Source organism: Strix uralensis, chromosome 35, assembly GCF_047716275.1.
Source record: "Strix uralensis isolate ZFMK-TIS-50842 chromosome 35, bStrUra1, whole genome shotgun sequence".
In the NCBI taxonomy this organism is placed as follows: domain Eukaryota; kingdom Metazoa; phylum Chordata; class Aves; order Strigiformes; family Strigidae; genus Strix; species Strix uralensis.
This window is the reverse complement of record NC_134006.1, coordinates 2,361,017-2,382,478: the sequence shown is the minus strand read 5'-3', so window position 1 is coordinate 2,382,478 and position 21,462 is coordinate 2,361,017. Positions and strand designations below refer to the sequence as shown.

General features: G+C 59.9%; 4 protein-coding genes across 7 annotated transcripts; 3 read left to right on the top strand and 1 right to left on the bottom strand.

The window, feature by feature from the left end:
- Nucleotides 1-48: 48 nt before the first annotated feature.
- On the bottom strand, nucleotides 49-4,208 carry LOC141936884 (uncharacterized). The gene is made up of 7 exons (XM_074854227.1): nucleotides 3,830-4,208; nucleotides 3,122-3,340; nucleotides 1,691-1,891; nucleotides 1,221-1,322; nucleotides 809-978; nucleotides 455-555; nucleotides 49-272 (listed from the first exon to the last, which is right to left on the bottom strand). The coding sequence occupies exons 1-7, from the start codon at nucleotides 4,206-4,208 to the stop codon at nucleotides 158-160; spliced, it is 1,287 nt and encodes a 428-aa protein (XP_074710328.1). The 3' UTR covers nucleotides 49-157.
- Nucleotides 4,209-4,408: 200 nt separating this feature from the next.
- Nucleotides 4,409-11,268, top strand: LOC141936893 (C-type lectin domain family 2 member D-like). 4 transcript variants are annotated; one of them, XR_012626838.1, is made up of 8 exons: nucleotides 6,724-6,844; nucleotides 7,130-7,388; nucleotides 8,004-8,260; nucleotides 8,635-8,736; nucleotides 8,979-9,148; nucleotides 9,402-9,502; nucleotides 9,685-10,679; nucleotides 10,762-11,268. XR_012626838.1 is itself a non-coding variant. In XM_074854243.1 (7 exons), the coding sequence occupies exons 2-7, from the start codon at nucleotides 7,261-7,263 to the stop codon at nucleotides 9,797-9,799; spliced, it is 873 nt and encodes a 290-aa protein (XP_074710344.1). In that variant the 5' UTR covers nucleotides 4,409-4,437; nucleotides 7,130-7,260; the 3' UTR covers nucleotides 9,800-11,268. The 4 variants fall into 4 exon arrangements, 3 of the variants coding, with proteins under 3 accessions (XP_074710344.1, XP_074710345.1, XP_074710343.1); XM_074854243.1 differs by lacking the exon at nucleotides 6,724-6,844 and adding an exon at nucleotides 4,409-4,437 and having other exon boundaries at nucleotides 9,685-11,268; XM_074854244.1 differs by having other exon boundaries at nucleotides 6,722-6,844; nucleotides 9,423-9,502; nucleotides 9,685-11,268.
- On the top strand, nucleotides 9,933-15,470 carry LOC141936883 (uncharacterized). Its single transcript, XM_074854226.1, has 10 exons — nucleotides 9,933-10,062; nucleotides 10,218-10,345; nucleotides 11,528-11,582; nucleotides 12,324-12,530; nucleotides 12,643-12,822; nucleotides 13,027-13,284; nucleotides 13,660-13,761; nucleotides 14,001-14,173; nucleotides 14,428-14,528; nucleotides 14,711-15,470. The coding sequence occupies exons 1-10, from the start codon at nucleotides 9,933-9,935 to the stop codon at nucleotides 14,823-14,825; spliced, it is 1,449 nt and encodes a 482-aa protein (XP_074710327.1). The 3' UTR covers nucleotides 14,826-15,470.
- Nucleotides 15,471-17,577: 2,107 nt separating this feature from the next.
- Nucleotides 17,578-21,432, top strand: LOC141936938 (killer cell lectin-like receptor subfamily B member 1B allele B). Its single transcript, XM_074854338.1, has 6 exons — nucleotides 17,578-18,134; nucleotides 18,715-18,810; nucleotides 20,117-20,242; nucleotides 20,442-20,596; nucleotides 20,783-20,898; nucleotides 20,987-21,432. Exons 1-6 carry the CDS (start codon nucleotides 18,050-18,052, stop codon nucleotides 21,108-21,110), a joined length of 702 nt encoding a protein of 233 aa, XP_074710439.1. The 5' UTR covers nucleotides 17,578-18,049; the 3' UTR covers nucleotides 21,111-21,432.
- The last annotated feature ends 30 nt before the right edge of the window (nucleotides 21,433-21,462 follow it).

Genomic DNA, 21,462 nt, shown 5'->3' with positions numbered 1-21,462 from the left:
CAGGGCTGCCGCGAGCAGGCGCCTCCCGGAACAGAAGGGGCACACATGGGAGTTTACAAAGTTTAATAATAAAAATGTTGGGCCAATCTAGAACCCAGTTTGTGGCCCATCCACCAAGGTTTCTGCACACAAGAGAAGGGCCATTCACCACCACGTCTCACTCCAGAACTTGGGGCTTGCTGCAGAGATACGGCCGTGCCTGGGAGCAGCTTCCACTCACAACAGAATCATCGCTCAGATACGCACACGGTTCTTGGCCCTCCACATGGAACCTGCAGCAAGACAGAAAGAGGCGACCGGCCCCCTCAGGTTCCTGGTTTCCCCCGTCCCCTCCAGCAGCGCGAGGGCACAAGCGCTGCCCGCCAGGGACAGGCCCAGCACACACGGCCCCCAGGCCCTGCCCATCCCACCGCCGGACGGTCTCCGCGCAGCCTCGGCTCGCCACAGGACTCACGTCTGGTTGCAGCTGCTGCCGTCCACCCACTCCAGCTCCCGGCCCCGTCTCCGCAGACCAACCCAGCAATCGATGTTGCCCTTCAGGTGCAAGAGAAACTCCTGAGAGAAGGGGAAGAGAGAAGCCGCCAGTGAGGAGCCGCTGCAGGAGCCTCGGGCCTGCTCTGCCGCAGCTCTGCTCCGCTCCTCGGGCTCCAGCCCGGCACGGGGAGACGCGCCCTGGGCTCCACGCCGCACCCCGTGCCTCCCTCCCGCCGAGGGCCCCGGCAGAGACGCAGCTCTGGCCCTACAAGCGCCTCTCACCCACCCAGCACCAACCCAGAAACCCCCCTGCACCCCCCAGCCCCTCACTCACCCTCTCCCACTGCTCCTTGAGCACAGCCAGCGAGGCCCCGAGGGACGAGCACCGCTCCCGGCTCCACTCCCAGCTCCCCTCCTCGCTCGACCGGTAGTAGCAGACCCCGCGGAGACTGACCCACTCGTAGGGACAGGCCAGCACTGGAGCCAGAGACCCTCCACGTCTTCCTGCCGGAGAGGGAAGGGCAGGAGGTCAGAGGGTTCCCCTCGGTGGGGACCAGGGCACAGGGCTCTGGGGGGCAGGGAAGGGGCAGCCCCACGCTCCCCCCACCAGCCTTGGCCTCGCACCCCAACGCCTGCCCCAGCCCGCAGGGGAAGGGGCCGCATCCAGCCTGGCACCGCGGGGGCTGGGCTGCCGGCGGCACACACAGCTCTGCGCCCAGGGGCACGGGCAGCCGCTCCTCCCTTACCTGAGAGTGCAGCAACAGCCACGACCAAAGCCACGAGCACAACCCCAATCAGTAACAGCACTGGGTACGGGACCCGCACGCGATGGAGTTGGTGCCACTTGCCTGGAGGAGGAAGAAGCCGCTGGCAGTGAGGACGGTGCTGGCCCGGCACAGGCACGACCCTCACACCCCCACCACGAGGGACCCCCCAGCCCGTTTCCCCCCACACACACAGAGCTGGCAGCAAGACAGCCAAGGGACAGTCACACAGAGCAGGGACAAGGCTCCCACACCACAGACGTGGGGGACAGCCTGGAGCAGGAAAGCTGCCAAAGATCTGGGGGGTGCAGGGGGGGCAGCTACAGCCCCCCGGGGAGGACCCAGCAAGGCCCTTCCCAGGCAGCTGCAAGAAGCCTCACGCTCGCCAGCTCCAGGCCTCAGGGGTGACACTTCCCTCTCTCAACGGCACACGGCGGTGGCCCCACACTCACCCACAAATCTTCTCTGTGTCCTTTTCTCGGGATCCCCAGGCAGCTCTGTGGGGGTTTCCCCTCTGTCCCAGGGACCCAGGGCCTTCTCCACCTCCCCATCATTGGAGCAGGAGCTGCTCCCTTCCCCTCGGCCCATGGCACACTGAGAAGTGGAAACTCTTTGCTTCCAAAATGCTGGATTTTGCACCAAAGGCATCAATCCTGCTGGGAAAGCAGATTTCAAGTCAGTTTTACCACAGCAGATCTCAATATTGGAAAGGGAGGTGGCAGAGAGCATGATGGTAACACAACAGACTGGGAGGTTAATTTCTGCTGCATGACAGCTGTCACGCTTGATTTAAAATATCAGCCATGGCCCCCTGGTGACACCCAGGCTCAGGAGGGTGGATCATGCACAGTCCTGTCCTCTCCCTGCTCCCCCCGGGACAGCAGCCGGCACCTGCGGAGACAAACGCAGCCTCAGAGAGCTCAGGGACCAGCCCTCGTCCCCCAGCACAGCCAGCGCCCTCCCCACCCCTGCACCCCCCTGCCCACAGCCCGCAGGGCACTCGCTGGCCGGGGGCATCCCCCTGCCCAGCCCGCGGCCCCCCCTGCTACACCACCACCGGGGGCCCAGGCAGGGCAATGGGGGGCACAGGCTCCCCCCAACATCCGCTGAGCCCCGCTCCGCTCAGCACAGCGCCTGGACACCACCACCAGCAGCCCCAGCACCCCAGGCTGCCGCAGGGACAAGACCCGGAGCCTCTGGAGACAACAACAGGCTGGAAACTCAGTTATCCTGGGGGCAGCGAGAGGAAGGGGCCTCAGCAAAGCTTTTTATGCGCTGTTTCTCTCGACAGCTGCTGGAACACCAGCTCCCCATCCCTCACATGCAACTACCAACGCCTAAACGCTGGCAGCTGCTTGGCACAGTTACAGAACAGGCTTACCTTGCCCAAGGGATCAGGACTCTTCATCCTAACGGCTTTCTGCGCTTGCACAAAGCAGAGCCCGCACCGCCAACGCTCTCAGAGCGGAACCAAGTCATCAGTTCTAGGAAACCGACTTAGTTTATGAAAAAGAACCGAAAACACCCCCCCGGGGAGGAAGTCCCACCCAGATAAGCAGGAGGGGTCCCGAAGGAAAACCCCCTGCCCAGACAGTCCAGGCGACACCAAGCCCTCCCAGGAGCCCACCCGAAAGAACCCCGGGCCCAGCGGGAGCGGTGCAGCCCGGCCACGCCGAGCCCAGGCCCAGCTGCTCCGGGCTGCAGCGCCGACACGACGGGCGTTAATTCCAAGGGGCGGTGGGCTGGGGCCCCTCGGCACCTCCCGCGCTGGGAAGCTGAAGGCTGCACAAGGAGGGGAGAGCCTCGGCGGGACCCCTTCTCTGCTGCACCGAGGAACCAGAACCCGCCACAGCGGAACAGGCTCCTTCCGAGCCCGCACGTACCGAGCGCTGCTGAGGGGACGGCGGGAAGGAGAAGGGCACAGGCAGCCGCTCCCTCGCCGGCCCCACAGGGAGGCGGCAAACGGGCAGCCAGAGCCCGCCAGGCTCCCTCCAGCACAGCTCCCTCCGCCCGCAGCGAGCGGCACAGCCCGAGCAGAACCCACCGCAGATCCCCACACGTACTCAACACCGAAAATAGCAGCCGCGCCTCAGAGAAGCCGCCTCACAGAGAGCGCCGGCAGGTAAAGAGTTAAAATGGCGCCTATTCCACAGCCCGCCTCTACTGCGCTCCGGCCAATCAGCGCGCAAGAACGAGGAGTGGCCAAAGGAACAGCCAATCGGCGCGAATCTGTGTCCCGCCCACTCGGAAGATAGTGTGTAACCGAAACACTCGTGGGGAGCTACACGAGGTTGTCAGCGCCCACCCCCGCGCTTTTGGGGGAAAAGCGGCCAGTTTTAACCCTCGAGGTCCCGAGAGGCTGCAGGACACCCCCAGTTCCGGCAGCCCAGGCTGCCGCCGTTTCTCCAAGCCGCTTCCCTGCCCGTGCGGGGCGAGCAGCCCCCGCCTGTCCCCGCTCCCTCAGGCCCTTTTGCCCCTTTGTGGGGAGCGAGAGGCTTGGGGGGGCGTGATGGAAACCCCCTTCCTCACCGCTCTGTCCCCCCGCCCCCGGCCAGACACGGGGGGAGCTTCCTTAGCACCCCCCACCTCACCTGACCGGCTGCAGTGCAGCACGGAGGGTGCAGGAGGGGCAGCTACAGACCCCCGGGGAGGACCCAGCAAGGCCCTTCCCAGGCAGCTGCAAGAAGCCTCACGCTCGCCAGTCTCGGGGGTGACACTGCCCCAGGGACGCTGTCCCCTCCCGACGGGACTCCGGGGTGGCCCCGCACTCACCCACAAGTCTTCTCTGTGTCCTTTTCTCGGCATCCACAGACACCACAGGGCGGGGAGGGGTATCCCTCCATCCCGGGGATCCAGGGCTGCCTCAATATCCCCATCGTTGGAGGAGCCGTTCCCTTCTGCTCGGTCCGTTACACACCATAACGTAGAATCTCCCTCCTCGCCACACACAGGATTTTTCACCAAAAGCATCACTCCTGAGGGCAAAGCTGTTCTAAATCAGTGTTACCACTTCAGCTGGCACAATTGCTTCGCTCTGATTGGCCGATTCCTTGGCCACTCCTCGTTCTTGCGCGCTGATTGGCCGGAGCGCAGTAGAGGCGGGCTGTGGAACAGGCGCCATTTTAACTCTTTTCCCGCCGGTGCTCTCTGTGAGGCGGCTCCTCTGAGGCGCGGCTGCTGTTTTCGGTGTTGGGCGCAGGTAGGGACCTGCGGTGGGTTCTGCTCGGGCTGGGCCGCTCGCTGCGGGCAGAGGGAGCTGTGCTGGAGGGAGCCTGGCGGGCTCTGGCTGCCCGTTTGCGCCCCGGGCCCCCCATTGCCCCGCCTGGGCCTCCGGGGCTGGGCAGGGGGATGCCCCCGGCCAGCGAGTGCCCTGCGGGCTGTGGGCAGGGGGGTGCAGGGGTGGGGAGGGCGCTGGCTGTGCTGGGGGCCGAGGGCTGGTCCCTGAGCTCTCTGAGGCTGCGTTTGTCTCCGCAGGTGCCGGCTGCTGTCCCGGGGGGAGCAGGGAGAGGACAGGACTGTGCATGATCCACCCTCCTGAGCCCGGGTGTCACCAGGGGGCCATGGCTGATATTTTAAATCAAGCGTGACAGCTGTCATGCAGCAGAAATTAATCTCCCAGTCTGTTGTGTTACCATCATGCTCTCTGCCACCTCCCTTTCCAATATTGAGATCTGCTGTGGTAAAGAGGGCTTGAAAGAGGCTTTCCCAGCAGGATTGAGACCTTTGGTGCAAAATCCAGCTTTTTGGAAGCAAAGAGTTTCCACTTCTCAGTGTGCCATGGGCCGAGGGGAAGGGAGCAGCTCCTGCTCCAACGATGGGGATGTGGAGAAGGCCCTGGGTCCCTGGGACAGAGGGGAAACCCCCTCAGAGCTGCCTGGGGGTGAGGGGTAATGGTTTTAAACTGAAAGAGTAAATTTAGATTAAATGTAAGGAAGAAATTCTTCCCTGTGAGGGTGGTGAGGCCCTGGCACAGGTTGCCCAGAGAAGCTGTGGCTGCCCCCTCCCTGGAAGGGTCCAAGGCCAGGTTGGACGGGGCTTTGGGCAACCTGGGCTAGTGGAAGTTGGCACTGGATGGCCTTGAGAATTCCCTTCCAGCCCAAACCCTCCAGATAAATGGAACTAACACTTAAGGGCTAACAGGATAGCAATTATTTAGCTGAAACAATGTATTTTAACTCATTGTGTAAGAGGGTCTGTTACAGAGAAGTTCCTGATAAGAACAAAGGCTTGCTGTCCGGAGAAACTGAAACCAGCTGAACTGGCTTCCTGGTTTGGAAAAACAGTGAGTGTCCAGGGGGCCTGCACAAGAGACAGAGGTGAAAAGTTCAACAGTGGGGTAGAGGAGTTACTTCATTTCTGAGCACCCCGCCCCCAACCACCACTGAGACACTGTGCAAGTGAAACGAAGAGGAAACCAAGCGGAGCATATGGAAATTACTTCTTAGAACTCATTATAATAAAACCTGCCTCTTCGGGGAAATGTTATGAATATGTATAGGCATGTTTTGAAACTATCATGAATATGTAACACTTCCTTGTATAAAGCCAAGACAAATAACCACGGTGGGTTCGCACGCTTGTGGTGGAGAGACCCCCGCGTGCCTCAGCGCTGAATAAACGTTCCTACTTTATAACCGTATAGGTTGTGGAGTCGGGATTGCGCAAGTCACTCCTGTGACTCTGTGAAAAGTCGTTTTGAGCTTTGCCTTCTCAAAACCACGAGGGAGGAGCCAGCGGCTCGGCCCTGGCGCTGTCTCCGCACTGTCACCCCCCCTGGGAGCCCAGGGGGTCGTACAGGTCCTGTGATCCCCTCGGGTTAAATGAAGGTGACGCGACAGCAAGTGAGCACTGAAGATGTTTCAGTTGTGGTAGAAACAACTTAACTTGGAAAAGGGTAGTACGTGCTGCGGCCTCTTGCTGCTGGATCAGTGAGAGAGAAAAGCAGTAAAAGGGACAGAAAGAGCGGGAGCAGGGGGATCCCCAGCCCGGGCTCCAGCGTTTCTCGGCGGTGGGTGCACACCCAGCACGGTTTTCTGTCCCTTTTCCGTTCGTTTTCCCGTCTGTTTGTGTCCCGGCCAGCAGCGGTGGGTTTCCATGGCCTCGCTCCCCCAGACAAGCGTTTGCTGAGGCGGGATGGGGTGTGTTCACCCTTTCGTGCCGCCTTTCCCTCTGCCCGGCTCCTGCTGCGGGTCGCCGGCCCCGAGCGGCTCTGGCCGCGGCTCTGGCCGCCGTCCAGCTTCGGGCAGACATTTCCCTCGGCGCCGTCAATTATTAACACAATTAACAATTATTAACACGATGTGAAATACCACAAACAGAACAAACAGTGCTAAAGGTCGTTTACTGGGGCTATAAAAAGGTTTATCGTTTGCCTGCCAATCACTCCCGGGATAATACTCGCTTTATGACCGGCCTTGGGGGTGCCATAGCTTCGCTCCGATTGGCTGCTGCTTTCCGCCACTCCTCGTTCTTGCGCGCTGATTGGCCGGGGCGCGGTAGAGGCGGGGTATATATATTCAATAGGTGCTGTCTGAGCTCTCCGGGCAGAGTCCGGTACTGAGGCAGCTCCGCTGAGACGCGGCCGTCACCGCTCGGGTTGGGCGCAGGTAGGGACCTGCGGTGGGTTCTGCTCGGGCTGGGCCGCTCGCTGCGGGCGGAGGGGCGGGGGGGGCTGTGCTGGAGGGAGCCCGGCGGGCTCTGGCTGCCCGTTTGTGCCCTGGGCCCCCCATTGTCTCGCCTGGGCCCCCGGGGGCTGGGCAGGGGGATGCCCCCGGCCAGCGAGTGCCCTGCGGGCTGTGGGCAGGGGGGTGCAGGGGGTGGGGAGGGCGCTGGCTGTGCTGGGGGACGAGGGCTGGTCCCTGAGCTCTCTGAGGCTGCGTTTGTCCTCGCAGGGGCCAGTTGCTGTCCCGGGGGGAGCCGCGCTTGGAACAGCCTTTGTCAGCCGCATTGATTCCTTCGGCGCGAGGTGCTGCTGGTGGCGAGGAAAGAGATTCCACTTCTCAACGTGCCGTGGGTCGAGGGGATGGGACCGGCTCCTGCTCCAGTGATGGGGGTATTGAGGCAGCCCTGGATCCCCCGGATGGAGGGGTACCCCTCCCCGCCCTGTGGTGCCTGTGGGGCCCAAGAAAAAGACGCAGAGAAGACTTGTGGGTGAGTGCGGGGCCACCCCGGTGTCCCGTCGGGAGGGGACAGCGTCCCTGGGGCAGTGTCACCCCTGGGGATGGCGAGTATGAGGCGTCTTGCAGCTGCCTGGGAAAGGTTAAGGGGCAAAAGGGCCTGAGGGAGCGGGGACAGGCGGGGGCTGCTCGCCCCGCACGGGCAGGGAAGCGGCTTGGAGAAACGGCGGCAGCCTGGGCTGCCGGAACTGGGGGTGTCCCGCAGCCTCTCGGGGCCCCGGGGGGTAAATCCGGCGGCTTTTCCCCCAAAAGGGCGGGGGCGGCCGTGCCGGAAACTATTTCCGTTAGAGACCGCCTCCCGGGTGGGCGGGGCAGAGCTTCGCTCCGATTGGCTGTTCTGTTGGTCACTCCTTGCGCGCTGATTGGCCGGAGCGCGGTGCGCGGGCTGTGCCGTGGGAGGCGCCATGTTGACTCTCCTGAGGAGCGTCCGCGGGCGGGTTGGGAGGGCGGCGGGGGGTTGGAGCTGAGGTGCGGGACCCAGGGCCGCAGCCGCTCGGGTTGGGCGCAGGTAGGGACCCGCGGTGGGTTCTGCTCGGGCTGGGCCGCTCGCTGCGGGCGGAGCTCTCTGAGGTTGTGTTTGTCTCTGCAGGTGCCGGCTGCTGTCCCGGGGGAAACCGGGCCTGGAACAGCCTTTGTCAGCCGGATCGATTCCTTCGGCGCAAGATGCTGCTGGTGCTGAGGAAAGAGATTCCACTTCTCGGTGTGCAACGTGCGGAGGGGAAGGGAGCAGCTCCTGCTCCAACGATGGGGATGTTGAGGCAGCCCTGGTTCCCCAGGCCAGACCGGTACCGCCCGCTACAGAGGTGCCCGTGGATCCCAAGAAAAGGACGGAGAGAAGACTTGTGGGTGAGTGCGGGGCCAGCCTGGTGTCCCGTGGGGAGGGGACAGCGTCCTTGGGGCAGTGTCACCCCTGGAGCTGGCGAGCGTGAGGCTTCTTGCAGCTGCCTGGGAAGGGCCTTGCTGGGTCCTCCCCGGGGGGCTGTAGTTGCCCCCCCTGCACCCCCCAGATCTTTGGCAGCTTTCCTGCTCCAGGCTGTCCCCCACGTCTGTGGTGTGGGAGCCTTGTCCCTGCTCTGTGTGACTGTCCCTTGGCTGTCTTGCTGCAGGCTCGGTGGGGGGGGGCAAAAAGGCTGGGGGGGTCCCTCGTAGTGGGGGTGCAAGGGCCGTGCCTGCGCCGGGCCAGCACCGTCCTCACTGCCAGCGGCTTCTTCCTCCTCCAGGCAAGTGGCACCAACTCCATCGCGTGTGGGTCCCATACCCAGTGCTGTTACTGATTGGGGTTGTGCTCGTGGCTTTGGTCGTGGCTGTTGCTGCACTCTCAGGTAAGGGAGGAGCGGCTGCCCGTGCCCCTGGGCGCAGAGCTGTGTGTGCCGCCGGCAGCCCAGCCCCCGCGGTGCCAGGCTGGATGCGGCCCCTTCCCCTGCGGGCTGGGGCAGGCGTTGGGGTGCGAGGCCAAGGCTGGTGGGGGGAGCGTGGGGCTGCCCCTTCCCTGCCCCCCAGAGCCCTGTGCCCTGGTCCCCACCGAGGGGAACCCTCTGACCTCCTGCCCTTCCCTCTCCGGCAGGAAGACGTGGAGGGTCTCTGGCTCCAGTGCTGGCCTGTCCCTACGAGTGGGTCAGTCTCCGCGGGGTCTGCTACTACCGGTCGAGCGAGGAGGGGAGCTGGGAGTGGAGCCGGGAGCGGTGCTCGTCCCTCGGGGCCTCGCTGGCTGTGCTCAAGGAGCAGTGGGAGAGGGTGAGTGAGGGGCTGGGGGGTGCAGGGGGGTTTCTGGGTTGGTGCTGGGTGGGTGAGAGGCGCTTGTAGGGCCAGAGCTGCGTCTCTGCCGGGGCCCTCGGCGGGAGGGAGGCACGGGGTGCGGCGTGGAGCCCAGGGCGCGTCTCCCCGTGCCGGGCTGGAGCCCGAGGAGCGGAGCAGAGCTGCGGCAGAGCAGGCCCGAGGCTCCTGCAGCGGCTCCTCACTGGCGGCTTCTCTCTTCCCCTTCTCTCAGGAGTTTCTCTTGCACCTGAAGGGCAACATCGATTGCTGGGTTGGTCTGCGGAGACGGGGCCGGGAGCTGGAGTGGGTGGACGGCAGCAGCTGCAACCAGACGTGAGTCCTGTGGCGAGCCGAGGCTGCGCGGAGACCGTCCGGCGGTGGGATGGGCAGGGCCTGGGGGCCGTGTGTGCTGGGCCTGTCCCTGGCGGGCAGCGCTTGTGCCCTCGCGCTGCTGGAGGGGACGGGGGAAACCAGGAACCTGAGGGGGCCGGTCGCCTCTTTCTGTCTTGCTGCAGGTTCCATGTGGAGGGCCAAGAACCGTGTGCGTATCTGAGCGATGATTCTGTTGTGAGTGGAAGCTGCTCCCAGGCACGGCCGTATCTCTGCAGCAAGCCCCAAGTTCTGGAGTGACACGTGGTGGTGAAAGGCCCTTTGCCACGCCAAGCACGCTTAACAGCTTCTCCTCCAGCGCACCCGTGTCCTTCCCTCAGCTGCTGCTCCGGGTTGTTCTGGTGTCGGCAGAGACGCGCTGCTGCTCTGAGATATGCACCCGCAGGGCATGGAGATGTCCTGGCAGCTGCTGTGTCCCTGCCCGCGCTGGGCTGTCCGCGGAATCGATTCCTTCCCCCTCTGGGACCCCCCCAGGCTCTTCTCGCTTCTCCCACAGTTCACATGTATTTGCTTTTGTGCTGTGACAATGGTGCTGGGGAGCTGCTGCCCCTGAGGTGGGCACAGAACCCTCAGCAGAGGGGCTCTGGATTGGCCCTTGTGGGCTCCATGGTGATTTGTCACTAATGGTATTTTCTAATTTCTCATTTTTCTGATAAAGTTTGCCAACTCCCACGGGTGTCCCTTGTGTTCCGGGAGGCGCCTGCTCACAGCAGCCCTGTCCCTGCCCCTCCTCGCTCCTGCGGGTGCTTTTCCCTCACGCTGTTGGAAGCGTCGGAGCTCACGAGTGTGAGGCGGCAGCTGCCCGCCGGGGTTTTCTCCCTCGAGGCTTGTGAAGTGCTAAGGCTTGGACCATAGGCATAAGCCAGAGTTGACCTATAGACGAATCCTGTATATTTTATAACTGATAACCATTGTGCTAACGGGTGTTATACTAATTTATAACAAACCACCTACTCTGATGTAAAAGGTGGAAGTTGTTGAAGCCTGAGCAACAGGCCCTGCACCGAAACTGTTCACTCCGTGTGTAATCCCTAATGGAATCTGCACGGGGGATGCAGCTACCTTGGATGTATCTTCCGCTTCCTTGTATGTGAGTAGAACAACAGAGTCACGGAGGCAGGTGTCTGTCCCCAGACCCGATGTGATGAATGTATCTTCCCCTTCCTTTGTATACGAATAGGGTAACAGAGTCACGGAGGCAGGTGCCTGTCCCCAAGACCTGATGTCAGACCTTGTGCATAATCCGATCAGATAAGCAGAGCAATTCCCTCAGTTTCTTCCTTGAGCCCTGGCCAGGCTCTGGGGGGAACCTAACGTGAAATTTAAACCAGATACTTCCGCTTAAAGCAAAGGTGCCAGCTATTCTGGTTTGCTGATTTTGAGCATATAAGGCCGGACCCGCTCACAGCGACTTTGGGTGCCTCAGCTACGGGTGGACGCCCCGCGTAGGATTTCCCACTTGCAGGGAAAGGTTCTCCAAATCCTCGCTGTAACTGGGGCTGCCCAGAGACTGCGGGGCTGGATGATGGGAACGGTGCAAGTGGGGATGGATCTTTCTTAATCACTCTCAGGTAGCAATGATTTGATGCGTTACCCTGTATTTTCCTATTTGTCTAAGTGCACTCTTCTGTCTTTTCTTACTGTATGTTTTCTGTATTATTCTGTTATATTATTTAGTTATTTCTAGTAAAATACACCTGCTCTTTTCACTCTGGTGTCTGAGTTTAACTGATATCCCTGATCAGCAAAACACCGTGGCAGAAATAGGAGCATCTGTGTAACCGCTGTGGATTTAATCTCGAGTTTATCTGTGTGTGGTAGAGCAGAGCACAGGCTGGAGCAGGCCCTGGCTGGGTGGTGGCACTCGCAGAGCCGTGGGCAGCAGCTCCGTGTGCAAGTGCGGAGGGTGACGAGTGGCGTCCTCGGGGCTGGGGGCTGGCACCAGTTTAACATCTTTGTTGGGGACAGGGACGGGGGCATGGAGGCGCCTTCAGCGAGTTCCCTGACGGCACCGAGGTGTGCGGTGCGGGGACACGCTGAGAGAAGGGATCGGTCCCCAGGGAACTGGAGAGGGGGGACGTGCAAACCCTGTGGAGTTCAAGGCCAAGGGCCAGGTCCTGCCATGGGTTGGAGCAATCCCAAAGCCAGGCTGGGCGAGGAGGGGCTGGAGAGCAGCCCCGAGGAGAAGGACTTGGGGGGTTGGGGGGTGGAAAACTGCCTGTGAGCCAGCAACGTGGCACAGGTTGCCCAGAGAAGCTGTGGCTGCCCCCTCCCTGGAAGGGTTCAAGGCCACGTTGGACGGGGCTTTGGGCAACATGGGCTAGTGGAAGGTGGCCCTGCCCATGGCCCAGACCCTCCTGTGACTCTGTGAAAAGTCGTTTTGAGCTTTGCCTTCTCAAAACCACGAGGGAGGAGCCAGCGGCTCGGCCCTGGCGCTGTCTCCGCACTGTCACCCCCCCTGGGAGCCCAGGGGGTCGTACAGGTCCTGTGATCCCCTCGGGTTAAATGAAGGTGACGCGACAGCAAGTGAGCACTGAAGATGTTTCAGTTGTGGTAGAAACAACTTAACTTGGAAAAGGGTAGTACGTGCTGCGGCCTCTTGCTGCTGGATCAGTGAGAGAGAAAAGCAGTAAAAGGGACAGAAAGAGCGGGAGCAGGGGGATCCCCAGCCCGGGCTCCAGCGTTTCTCGGCGGTGGGTGCACACCCAGCACGGTTTTCTGTCCCTTTTCCGTTCGTTTTCCCGTCTGTTTGTGTCCCGGCCAGCAGCGGTGGGTTTCCATGGCCTCGCTCCCCCAGACAAGCGTTTGCTGAGGCGGGATGGGGTGTGTTCACCCTTTCGTGCCGCCTTTCCCTCTGCCCGGCTCCTGCTGCGGGTCGCCGGCCCCGAGCGGCTCTGGCCGCGGCTCTGGCCGCCGTCCAGCTTCGGGCAGACATTTCCCTCTGGGCAGTTGTACGAATTGTTAACCCAATGTGAAATAGCACAGGCAGAACAAACACTGAACTTCTGATGACCGAAGTATTTGTGCTGTTTTACAGCGGCTGACTCACTCCCGCCTCAATCTTCCACCCCACTGTATTACAGGGGCTGAGGCTCTGCCAGAGCTTCGCTCCGATTGGCTGCTGCTTTCCGCCACTCCTCGTTCTTGCGCGCTGATTGGCCGGAGGGCGGTAGCGGCGGGGTGTATATATAGTGGAGGTCTGAGCGCGCCGATCCCAGTCCGGTGCTGGGAAGTGCGGCCGCCGCTGCTCGTGTTGGGCACGGGTAGGGACCTGCGGTGGGTTCTGCTCGGAGGGGCGGGGGGGGCTGTGCTGGAGGGAGCCTGGCAGTCTCTGGCTGCCCGTTTGTGCCCTGTGCCCCCCATTGCCCTGCCTGGGCCCCCGGTGGTGGTGGAGCGGGGGGGGCGGGGCTGGGCAGGGGGCCGAGGGCTGGTCCCTGAGCTCTCTGAGGTTGTGTTTGTCCCCGCAGGTGCCGGCTGCTGTCCCGGGGGAAACCGGGCCTGGAAGAGCCTTTGTCAGCCGGATCGATTCCTTCAGCACAAGGTGCTGCTGGTGGCGAGGGGAAGAGATTCCACTTCTCAGTGTGCAATGGGCGGAGGGGATGGGAACGGCTCCTGCTCCAACGATGGGGATGTTGAGGCAGCCCTGGATCCCCAGGACAGACCGGTACCGCCCGCTACAGAGGTGCCCGTGGATCCCAAGAAAAGGACGGAGAGAAGATTTGTGGGTGAGTGCGGGGCCAGCCCGGTGTCCCGTGGGGAGGGGACAGCGTCCCTGGGGCAGTGTCACCCCTGGAGCTGGCGAGCGTGAGGCTTCTTGCAGCTGCCTGGGAAGGGCCTTGCTGGGTCCTCCCCGGGGGGCTGTAGCTGCCCCCCCTGCACCCCCCAGATCTTTGGCAGCTTTCCTGCTCCAGGCTGTCCCCCACGTCTGTGGTGTGGGAGCCTTGTCCCTGCTCTGTGTGACTGTCCCTTGGCTGTCTTGCTGCCAGCTCTGTGTGTGTGGGGGGAAACGGGCTGGGGGGTCCCTCGTGGTGGGGGTGTGAGGGTCGTGCCTGTGCCGGGCCAGCACCGTCCTCACTGCCAGCGGCTTCTTCCTCCTCCAGGCAAGTGGCACCAACTCCATCGCATGCGGGTCCCGTACCCAGTGCTGTTACTGATTGGGGTTGTGCTCGTGGCTTTGGTCGTGGCTGTTGCTGCACTCTCAGGTAAGGGAGGAGCGGCTGCCCGTGCCCCTGGGCGCAGAGCTGTGTGTGCCGCCGGCAGCCCAGCCCCCGCGGTGCCAGGCTGGATGCGGCCCCTTCCCCTGCGGGCTGGGGCAGGCGTTGGGGTGCGAGGCCAAGGCTGGTGGGGGGAGCGTGGGGCTGCCCCTTCCCTGCCCCCCAGAGCCCTGTGCCCTGGTCCCCACCGAGGGGAACCCTCTGACCTCCTGCCCTTCCCTCTCCGGCAGGAAGACGTGGAGGGTCTCTGGCTCCAGTGCTGGCCTGTCCCTACGAGTGGGTCAGTCTCCGCGGGGTCTGCTACTACCGGTCGAGCGAGGAGGGGAGCTGGGAGTGGAGCCGGGAGCGGTGCTCGTCCCTCGGGGCCTCGCTGGCTGTGCTCAAGGAGCAGTGGGAGAGGGTGAGTGAGGGGCTGGGGGGTGCAGGGGGGTTTCTGGGTTGGTGCTGGGTGGGTGAGAGGCACTTGTAGGGCCAGAGCTGCGTCTCTGCCGGGGCCCTCGGCGGGAGGGAGGCACGGGGTGCGGCGTGGAGCCCAGGGCGCGTCTCCCCGTGCCGGGCTGGAGCCCGAGGAGCGGAGCAGAGCTGCGGCAGAGCAGGCCCGAGGCTCCTGCAGCGGCTCCTCACTGGTGGCTTCTGTTTTTCCCCTTCTCTCAGGAGTTTCTCACGGACCTCCAGGGCAACATCGATTACTGGGTTGGGCTGCAGAGACGGGGCGGGGAGCTGGAGTGGGTGGACGGCAGCAGCTGCAACCAGACGTGAGTCCTGTGGCGAGCCGAGGCTGCGCGGAGACCGTCCGGCGGTGGGATGGGCAGGGCCTGGGGGCCGTGTGTGCTGGGCCTGTCCCTGGCGGGCAGCGCTTGTGCCCTCGCGCTGCTGGAGGGGACGGGGGAAACCAGGAACCTGAGGGGGCCGGTCGCCTCTTTCTGTCTTGCTGCAGGTTCCATGTGGAGGGCCAAGAACCGTGTGTGTATCTGAGCGAGGGTCGCCTCAGGGCTGCGAGCTGCTCCCAGGCACGGCTGTATCTCTGCAGCAAGCCCCAAGTTCTGGCGTGACAAGTGGTGGCCAAAGGCCCTTCTCCACACTAAGTGCTCTTACCACTCCGTGTCCTTCCCTCAGCCGCTGCTCCGGGTTGTTCTGGTGTCGGCAGGGACGCGCTGCTGCTCTGAGATATGCACCCGCAGGGCATGGAGATGTCCTGGCAGCTGCTGTGTCCCTGCCCGCGCTGGGCTGTCCGCGGAATCGATTCCTTCCCCCTCTGGGACCCCCCCAGGCAGCTCTGGCTTCTCCCACAGTTCACATCTCTTTGCTGTTCTGCTGTGACAATGGTGCTGGGGAGCTGCTGCCTCCCGCCATGGCTGCAGAAGCCTCAGTGGGGCACCACGAGACGGGGGTCTCTGCACTAGAACTCGGCAGTTCCGGATGTTTACACATTTTACTCCAACTGGGAAGTTTTCTCTGTGTGTGTGTGGTTTGAGTCTTTACATCCACACAGATATTTAAATACCTGTTGCATGTTAAATGTGGTGGTTGTTGAGTTTGTAATTCTGGGCTGTCCAGCCAGATCAGTATTTTAATATTTGTTTACTGAAGCACTTTAAATACGAACAATTGCCACTAAAATTTAACCTCTGACATACCTCGCATTACAAATAAATCTTATTGTTGTAAAATTGTCCCTGTGGAAGGTAAAATCACAACTGGTCTTACTGGTTTGTTATTAATTTGAGTTGATGGGTTTTGGTGATTTTGATAAGGAACGGTTAGGACTAATCCATTAAATGGAATCTCACAGAAATATTGGTTTTTCCGAAAGAATCTTTTCCAGAAAGAATGAATTTTTTTTTCCAGAAAGAATGAATTTTTTTTTCCAGAAAGAATGAATTTTTTTTTCCAGAAAGAATGAATTTTTTTTTCCAGAAAGAATGAATTTTTTTTTCCAGAAAGAATGAATTTTTTTTTCCAGAAAGAATGAATTTTTTTTTCCAGAAAGAATGAATTTTTTTTTCCAGAAAGAATGAAATTTTTTTCTCCAGAAAGAATGAAATTTTTTTCTCCAGAAAGAATGAAATTTTTTTCTCCAGAAAGAATGAAATTTTTTTCTCCAGAAAGAATGAAAATTTTTTCTCCAGAAAGAATGAAATTTTTTTTTCCAGAAAGAATGAAATTTTTTTTTTTTTCCAGAAAGAATGGAATTTTTTTTTCCAGAAAGAATGAAATTTTTTTTTTCCAGAAAGAATGGATTTTTTTTTTTCCAGAAAGAATGGATTTTTTTTTTTCCAGAAAGAATGGAATTTTTTTTTTCCAGAAAGAATGGAATTTTTTTTTCCCAGAAAGAATGAATTTTTTTTTTCCAGAAAGAATGAAATTTTTTTTTTCCAGAAAGAATGGATTTTTTTAAAAAGATAGTGGTGTGCTGGTTTCAGTAGTCAGAGAGATGATGTTTGCAGTTTAAACCCGTCACGCTGCCATCAGACCGTTGGAGGACGATTTCTGCAGACCGGGTGCTTTAAAAGCTGCGTTGTGAAAGGGCCTCAAAGCTGGTAAAAACTCCCGATGTGAACCCAAATCCTTGGGTCGAGGGCGGGGCAGGGTCTGTCTGTGAGGTCAGTGCTCTGTGGTGGCCGCAGGCAGCCCCCGAGCCGTGTCAGGGCTCAAGTGCGTGTGACTGGAACGGGGTGGGGATGTGAAAATGAGGGACAGGAGTGTAAGTACGTGTGTGTCTGTGTGTGTCTGTGTGTGTGTCTGTGTGTGTGTCTGTGTGTGTGTCTGTGTGTGTGTGTGTGTGTGTCTGTGTGTGTGTCTGTGTGTGTGTCTGTGTGTGTGTCTGTGTGTGTGTGTGTGTGTGTCTGTAATGGCGGCCGTCGGGGGGGAAATGGCGGCCGTCAGGGGGGAAATGGCGGCCTTCGGGGGGGAAATGGCGGTGAAAGCAATCAAACAGGCCTTAATGAGGCTAATTAACGTGCTCCTCATTGGGTGGCGGAAGTTCCTGAGGTGCCTCGTGGCTTCCTGAGCTCCTGCGAGAGCCCAGAAACGAGGGAAAACGGCCCCAGAAAGGGAAAGTTCATGGCCCAAGTCGCTGCGCACCCGTGAGCCAATTACCGCGTCCCAATTAGCACACGGGGTAATTAATTTACACGCTTCTCCCCTCCGGCCTTTATTCTGGGATGGGAAAATGATTTCTGAACTTTTTTTTTTTCCAAGTTTCTCAGGTGCTACATCTTGTCCTTTCCCCAGCGGGACACACCCCGGTTCTATCCCGCGGCCCTCAGGCGCGGTGGGGTCAGACTTTTCTTTCTAGATTTTTTTTTTCCAAGATTTTTTTTTTTCCAGAGATTTTTTTTCCTGAGATTTTTTTTCCCCGAGATTTTTTTTTTTTTCGGCTTCTTTAGATTTTAAAAAATTTTTTTTAGATTTTTATTTAGGATTTTCTAAGAGATTTTCTTAAAGATTTTCTAAGATTTTCTTAAAGATTTTCTAAGATTTTCTTAAAGATTTTCTAAGATTTTCTTAAAGATTTTCTTAAAGATTTTCTTAAAGATTTTCTTAAAGATTTTCTTAAAGATTTTCTTAAAGATTTTCTTAAAGATTTTCTTAAAGATTTTCTAAGATTTTCTTAAAGATTTTCTAAGATTTTCTTAAAGATTTTCTAAGATTTTCTTAAAGATTTTCAAAGATTTTCTTAAAGATTTTCAAAGATTTTCTTAAAGATTTTCAAAGATTTTCTAAGATTTTCTTAAAGATTTTCTAAGATTTTCTTAAAGATTTTCTAAGATTTTCTTAAAGATTTTCTAAGATTTTAAAAAATTTTTTCATTTTTTTTAGATTTTTGGGGGTTTGGGGGTGGTTTTTTGTTTTTTTCCCAGTTTTTTGGGGGTTTTGCAGTTTTTTGGGGGTTTTTTAGGATTTTTAGGGGTTTTTTTCTTAGCATTTTTTAGGGTTTTTCAGATTTTTTTTAAGATTTTTTAAAGTTTTTAAATTTTTTATATTTTCAAGATTTTTTTTTGAGATTTTTTAGAATATTTTTAGAATTTTTATTAGACTTTTAAAGATTTTTGTTTGGTTGGTGTTTTGGGGGTGTTTTTAGATTTTTTTTCTTTTCTTTTAGCTATTATTCTACCAAACCAAAGGGTTCTCTACCTGCAGGCGGGGCAGGAAGCTCGGGCCCCGCTGCCTATTTGCACCTCGCTGGCCCAGGGGCCAGTGGCCGGTGGCGGTTGGGTTTCCTGTCCCCTCCTCCGTGTCCCCAACGCCGGCGGCCTCTCGGCTCTTCGGCGCCATGGAGGATGAGGACGGTTACATGGTCTTACAGCAGCGGGGCAAGCGGGGTGTTGGGGGGAGGCTGGGGGCCCCCCGCGTCGCAGGTATTGGGGTTCGTGGCTGCTGGGTCCCTCCTAAACTTGTTGGGGAGGGGGGGAAGGAAATAATGGGGTGTCGCTGAGCAGGGGGGGAAGCTGGGGAAACTGAGGCGCGGGTTGAGGAAGAGGAGGGACTGGGGGGGCTTTTCTCAAGGCCGCGGCTCCCGTCCTGCGGAGGAGGGATGGCCTTGGCCTTGGCCTTGAGCTCTGCAGGGAGGAATCTGCCCCCGGCGGGGCTGTCCCAGCTCGGTGGGGTGAATTCTTGGAGAGTTTTGTTGCTCCGGGCTCAGCAGCTTGGCCCCGGGTGCCGTGGGGGGGCACATCTCCCATCCTGGCCCCCCTCTAACCTGGATTTAACCCTTTGGCTTTCTTACAACATCCAGGAAATTCCCAATTCCGGGTCAAACCGACCCAACCTCCTCCCGAGCGACTTGGCCGCGGCGCTGGCGGGATCGGGAGGAGGGCGGCCGCGGAGGAACAACCAGCAGCACCACCCCGGAGGGCTTTTTGGGGAGAAAAGCGCCCGAATCGGCGCTGCGGATGCGGCTGGGTGTGTTTTTTCTCCTAAGGACTCTTTCCCCCGCAGCACCGGGCTGTCCCCAGTGGCACCGACCCGCGCTCTGGGCCGGCTGGACCGGGAACCTCCTCCTGGGAGTGGCCGTGGTGGCCGTGGGCTGCTTGGGTGAGTGGCTGCGCTTGCCGGCCCGGGGGCAACCAAAGGACACCCCAAAGAGCGGGGTGGGGTGTCCCTGTTTTCTCGGGGTGCTGGCCCAGGTGCTCGTGTCGGAGGCAAATCTCTTCACGCTCTGCGCTGGCGGACGCCCGTCAGCGCGAGGTCGGGGAAGTGGGTTTGGATCAGAATTTTAGAGCCGAGGCGGGGAGGAACCTGGACTCTCTTGGTTGGCCGGCGAGGGGCAAACCACTGGAAACTTCTCAGCTGCGGCCGGGTCAGGATTTGACACCCCGTAGCCAAAATGAATCTTGTGCCTGGTGCGATGTTGCCGGTGGCATCTGAGGCTGCTCCGGCCCAGAGCGCGCCGAGGAGGCGGGAGGGAGACACAAGCGCGCGCTGGGTGTCGGGGAGGAGAATCCTCCCCCCAAAGCGGGGCAGACGCAGCGGGTCTTGCGCTGGGGGGGACGCTCGGGGGTGGATTTGGCCCGTGGGGGTGGATCTGCCGAGCTTTGGGCCCAGGGGTGCGGAGGGAGGAGCGAAGGGCCGGAGCTGGAGCTTCCCTGAGCCCCCTGTCCTCCGCAGGCGACGCCGTGGGGCCGCGGGAGCGACCCTGGGGGCAAGAGCCAGGGCATGGGGGCTTCGTAGGGCTCCGCTGTGCCCGTCGGGGGGGGGATGCGGGGCCGGCAGCGAGCTGGGGGGGATTGTTTGAATCCGGCGTGGCCCCAGATAAACCCGCTGCCGGGCGTTGGGGCTCTGTGGGGCTGCGGGGGGCGGTGGGGAGGGGGCGCGGAGCCCCTCACCCCGGCGTCGGGCCCCTGTGGGCCGCGCAGGTAGAGCTGTTTGGCAGGAGAGGCGACTTCCGCAGCGGTCAGGGGCTTTTCGCAGCCGTCCAGCGCGATGCCGCCTCCGGAGCTCGTGGGCTGGTGCCAGGGGCGGAGGGGCCACATCCTGTTGTGGGTGCAAAGCAGCAGCGGGGCGGGGGGGGTGAGCGCTGGGGTGGGGGCCTTGTACCCCAAAAGAAGAGGGTCTGGGAGTCTGCTCTGGGGTTTGGGATCCCGAGATTTGGGCTCTGCTCTGGGTTTGGGGACCCCGAGGCCAATTCCCCCCCAGTCCCATCCTGAGATGCTCAGCGCAAGGTTTGGGGTGAGCTGAGGGGATGGGAAGGGTGAGGGGGGGCTCTGAGCGTCGCTGGGGGCCAGGATCCAGCCCAGCCGCTGCCCTGCACCCCACGGGGCCCCGCGCAGGCAGATCTGGGCGGGCGTCGTGCCCGGGGGAGCCCCGTCCCCCCCCCCACTGCTCCATCCTCCCCTTGCAGCTCTGCACCAGCAGCCGGAGAACTTGGGAAGCCGCAAAAACGAGAGCGGGAACGTAGGAGATGGCAACACCCCGGAGAAAATCCGCTGGGAGCTGAGGAAAAGTCTCTGCTTGCCCGAGCTGCCAGGTAACGGCCACGAGGCTCCTCCGCACCGTCGGGTTCCCACCCCAAAAAAAAAAAAAATTACGACACCCCCAAACTGGAGGAGCAGACGAAGCTCGGGGCGTCCCCGCGTTCCTTGGGAGCGAACAGGACTTGGACCCTTGTCCTGCCTCGGGGGTGTGGGGCTGAGGTGGCTTCTGGGGGGGCTGCACTTGTCTTTCAGAGGGCGGGGGGTGCCGGCTCTGCCCCCCCAACTGGACGCTGCGCGGGACCAAGTGCTTTTGGGTGAGCGACAAGCAAAAGGCGTGGAGCCAGAGCCGGGAGGACTGTGCGACTCGGGGCGCCGAGCTGCTGGTGCCGGGGGGCCACGAGGAGCTGGTAAAGGGACCGATGGCATCGGGGGTGGGGGGGCACTGGGGGCACGTGGGGAAGCGCTGAGGCCGTGCGGGGGGAGCCCCCACCCCTGCGGTGCCTCTGCGGGGTGTGGGGCCGGGCTGGAGCCTGTTTTGGGATGACAGCGCCGGCATCACCCCCTGCCCTCTTCCCACCCCCCCCCACTCATAGGATTTCCTCAATCAAACCCTCCGGAAACCCAGCACCTACTTCTGGATCGGCCTCTCCGTCCCCCCCGCCGGGAAGGGCTGGACCTGGCTGAACGGCTCCCGCCTGGCCCCGGGCTGGTGAGCGCTTTGGGGGGGACACGGGTGTCGGGGGGCACCTCCAGGGCCCTTCGTGCTGTGACACGGGCTCCCTCCTGCCCCCCTCCAGGTTCCGGGCGAGCCCTAAGGCTGAATTTGGGACGTGTGGGGCGCTGAGGGGGGGCAGGATCGTCTCCGAGAGATGCAGCTCAGAATTGCAGTGGATCTGCCAAAAACCAGCCCCCCAGCTCTGAGCTTCCCCACGAGAGCAGGGCGGGGGGCTGGCCTCTCATTTGCATGCTAATTATATAATGAGGGAGCTGCCAGAGGGTGCGGGGGAGTTGGTCATATTTGGAGAAACCACCAGAATTGGTCAAAAGCACCGAAATCGTCAATTATACCCCCCAAAAAATCATCGCCGAGGGATGCTTAGAGGAGAATAAAAGAATCGTCACGGGGTGAAAAACAATTCTTACACCCCAAAATCCTCCGGCAGCTTCGTTTGGGATGAGGTTTTGGGTGAGCGGCGGTGCGGGTACTTTCTGAAAAAATAATAAAAAAATTAATAAAAAATTCTAACAAGCCCCTTTCTGGAGGGAAACTGAG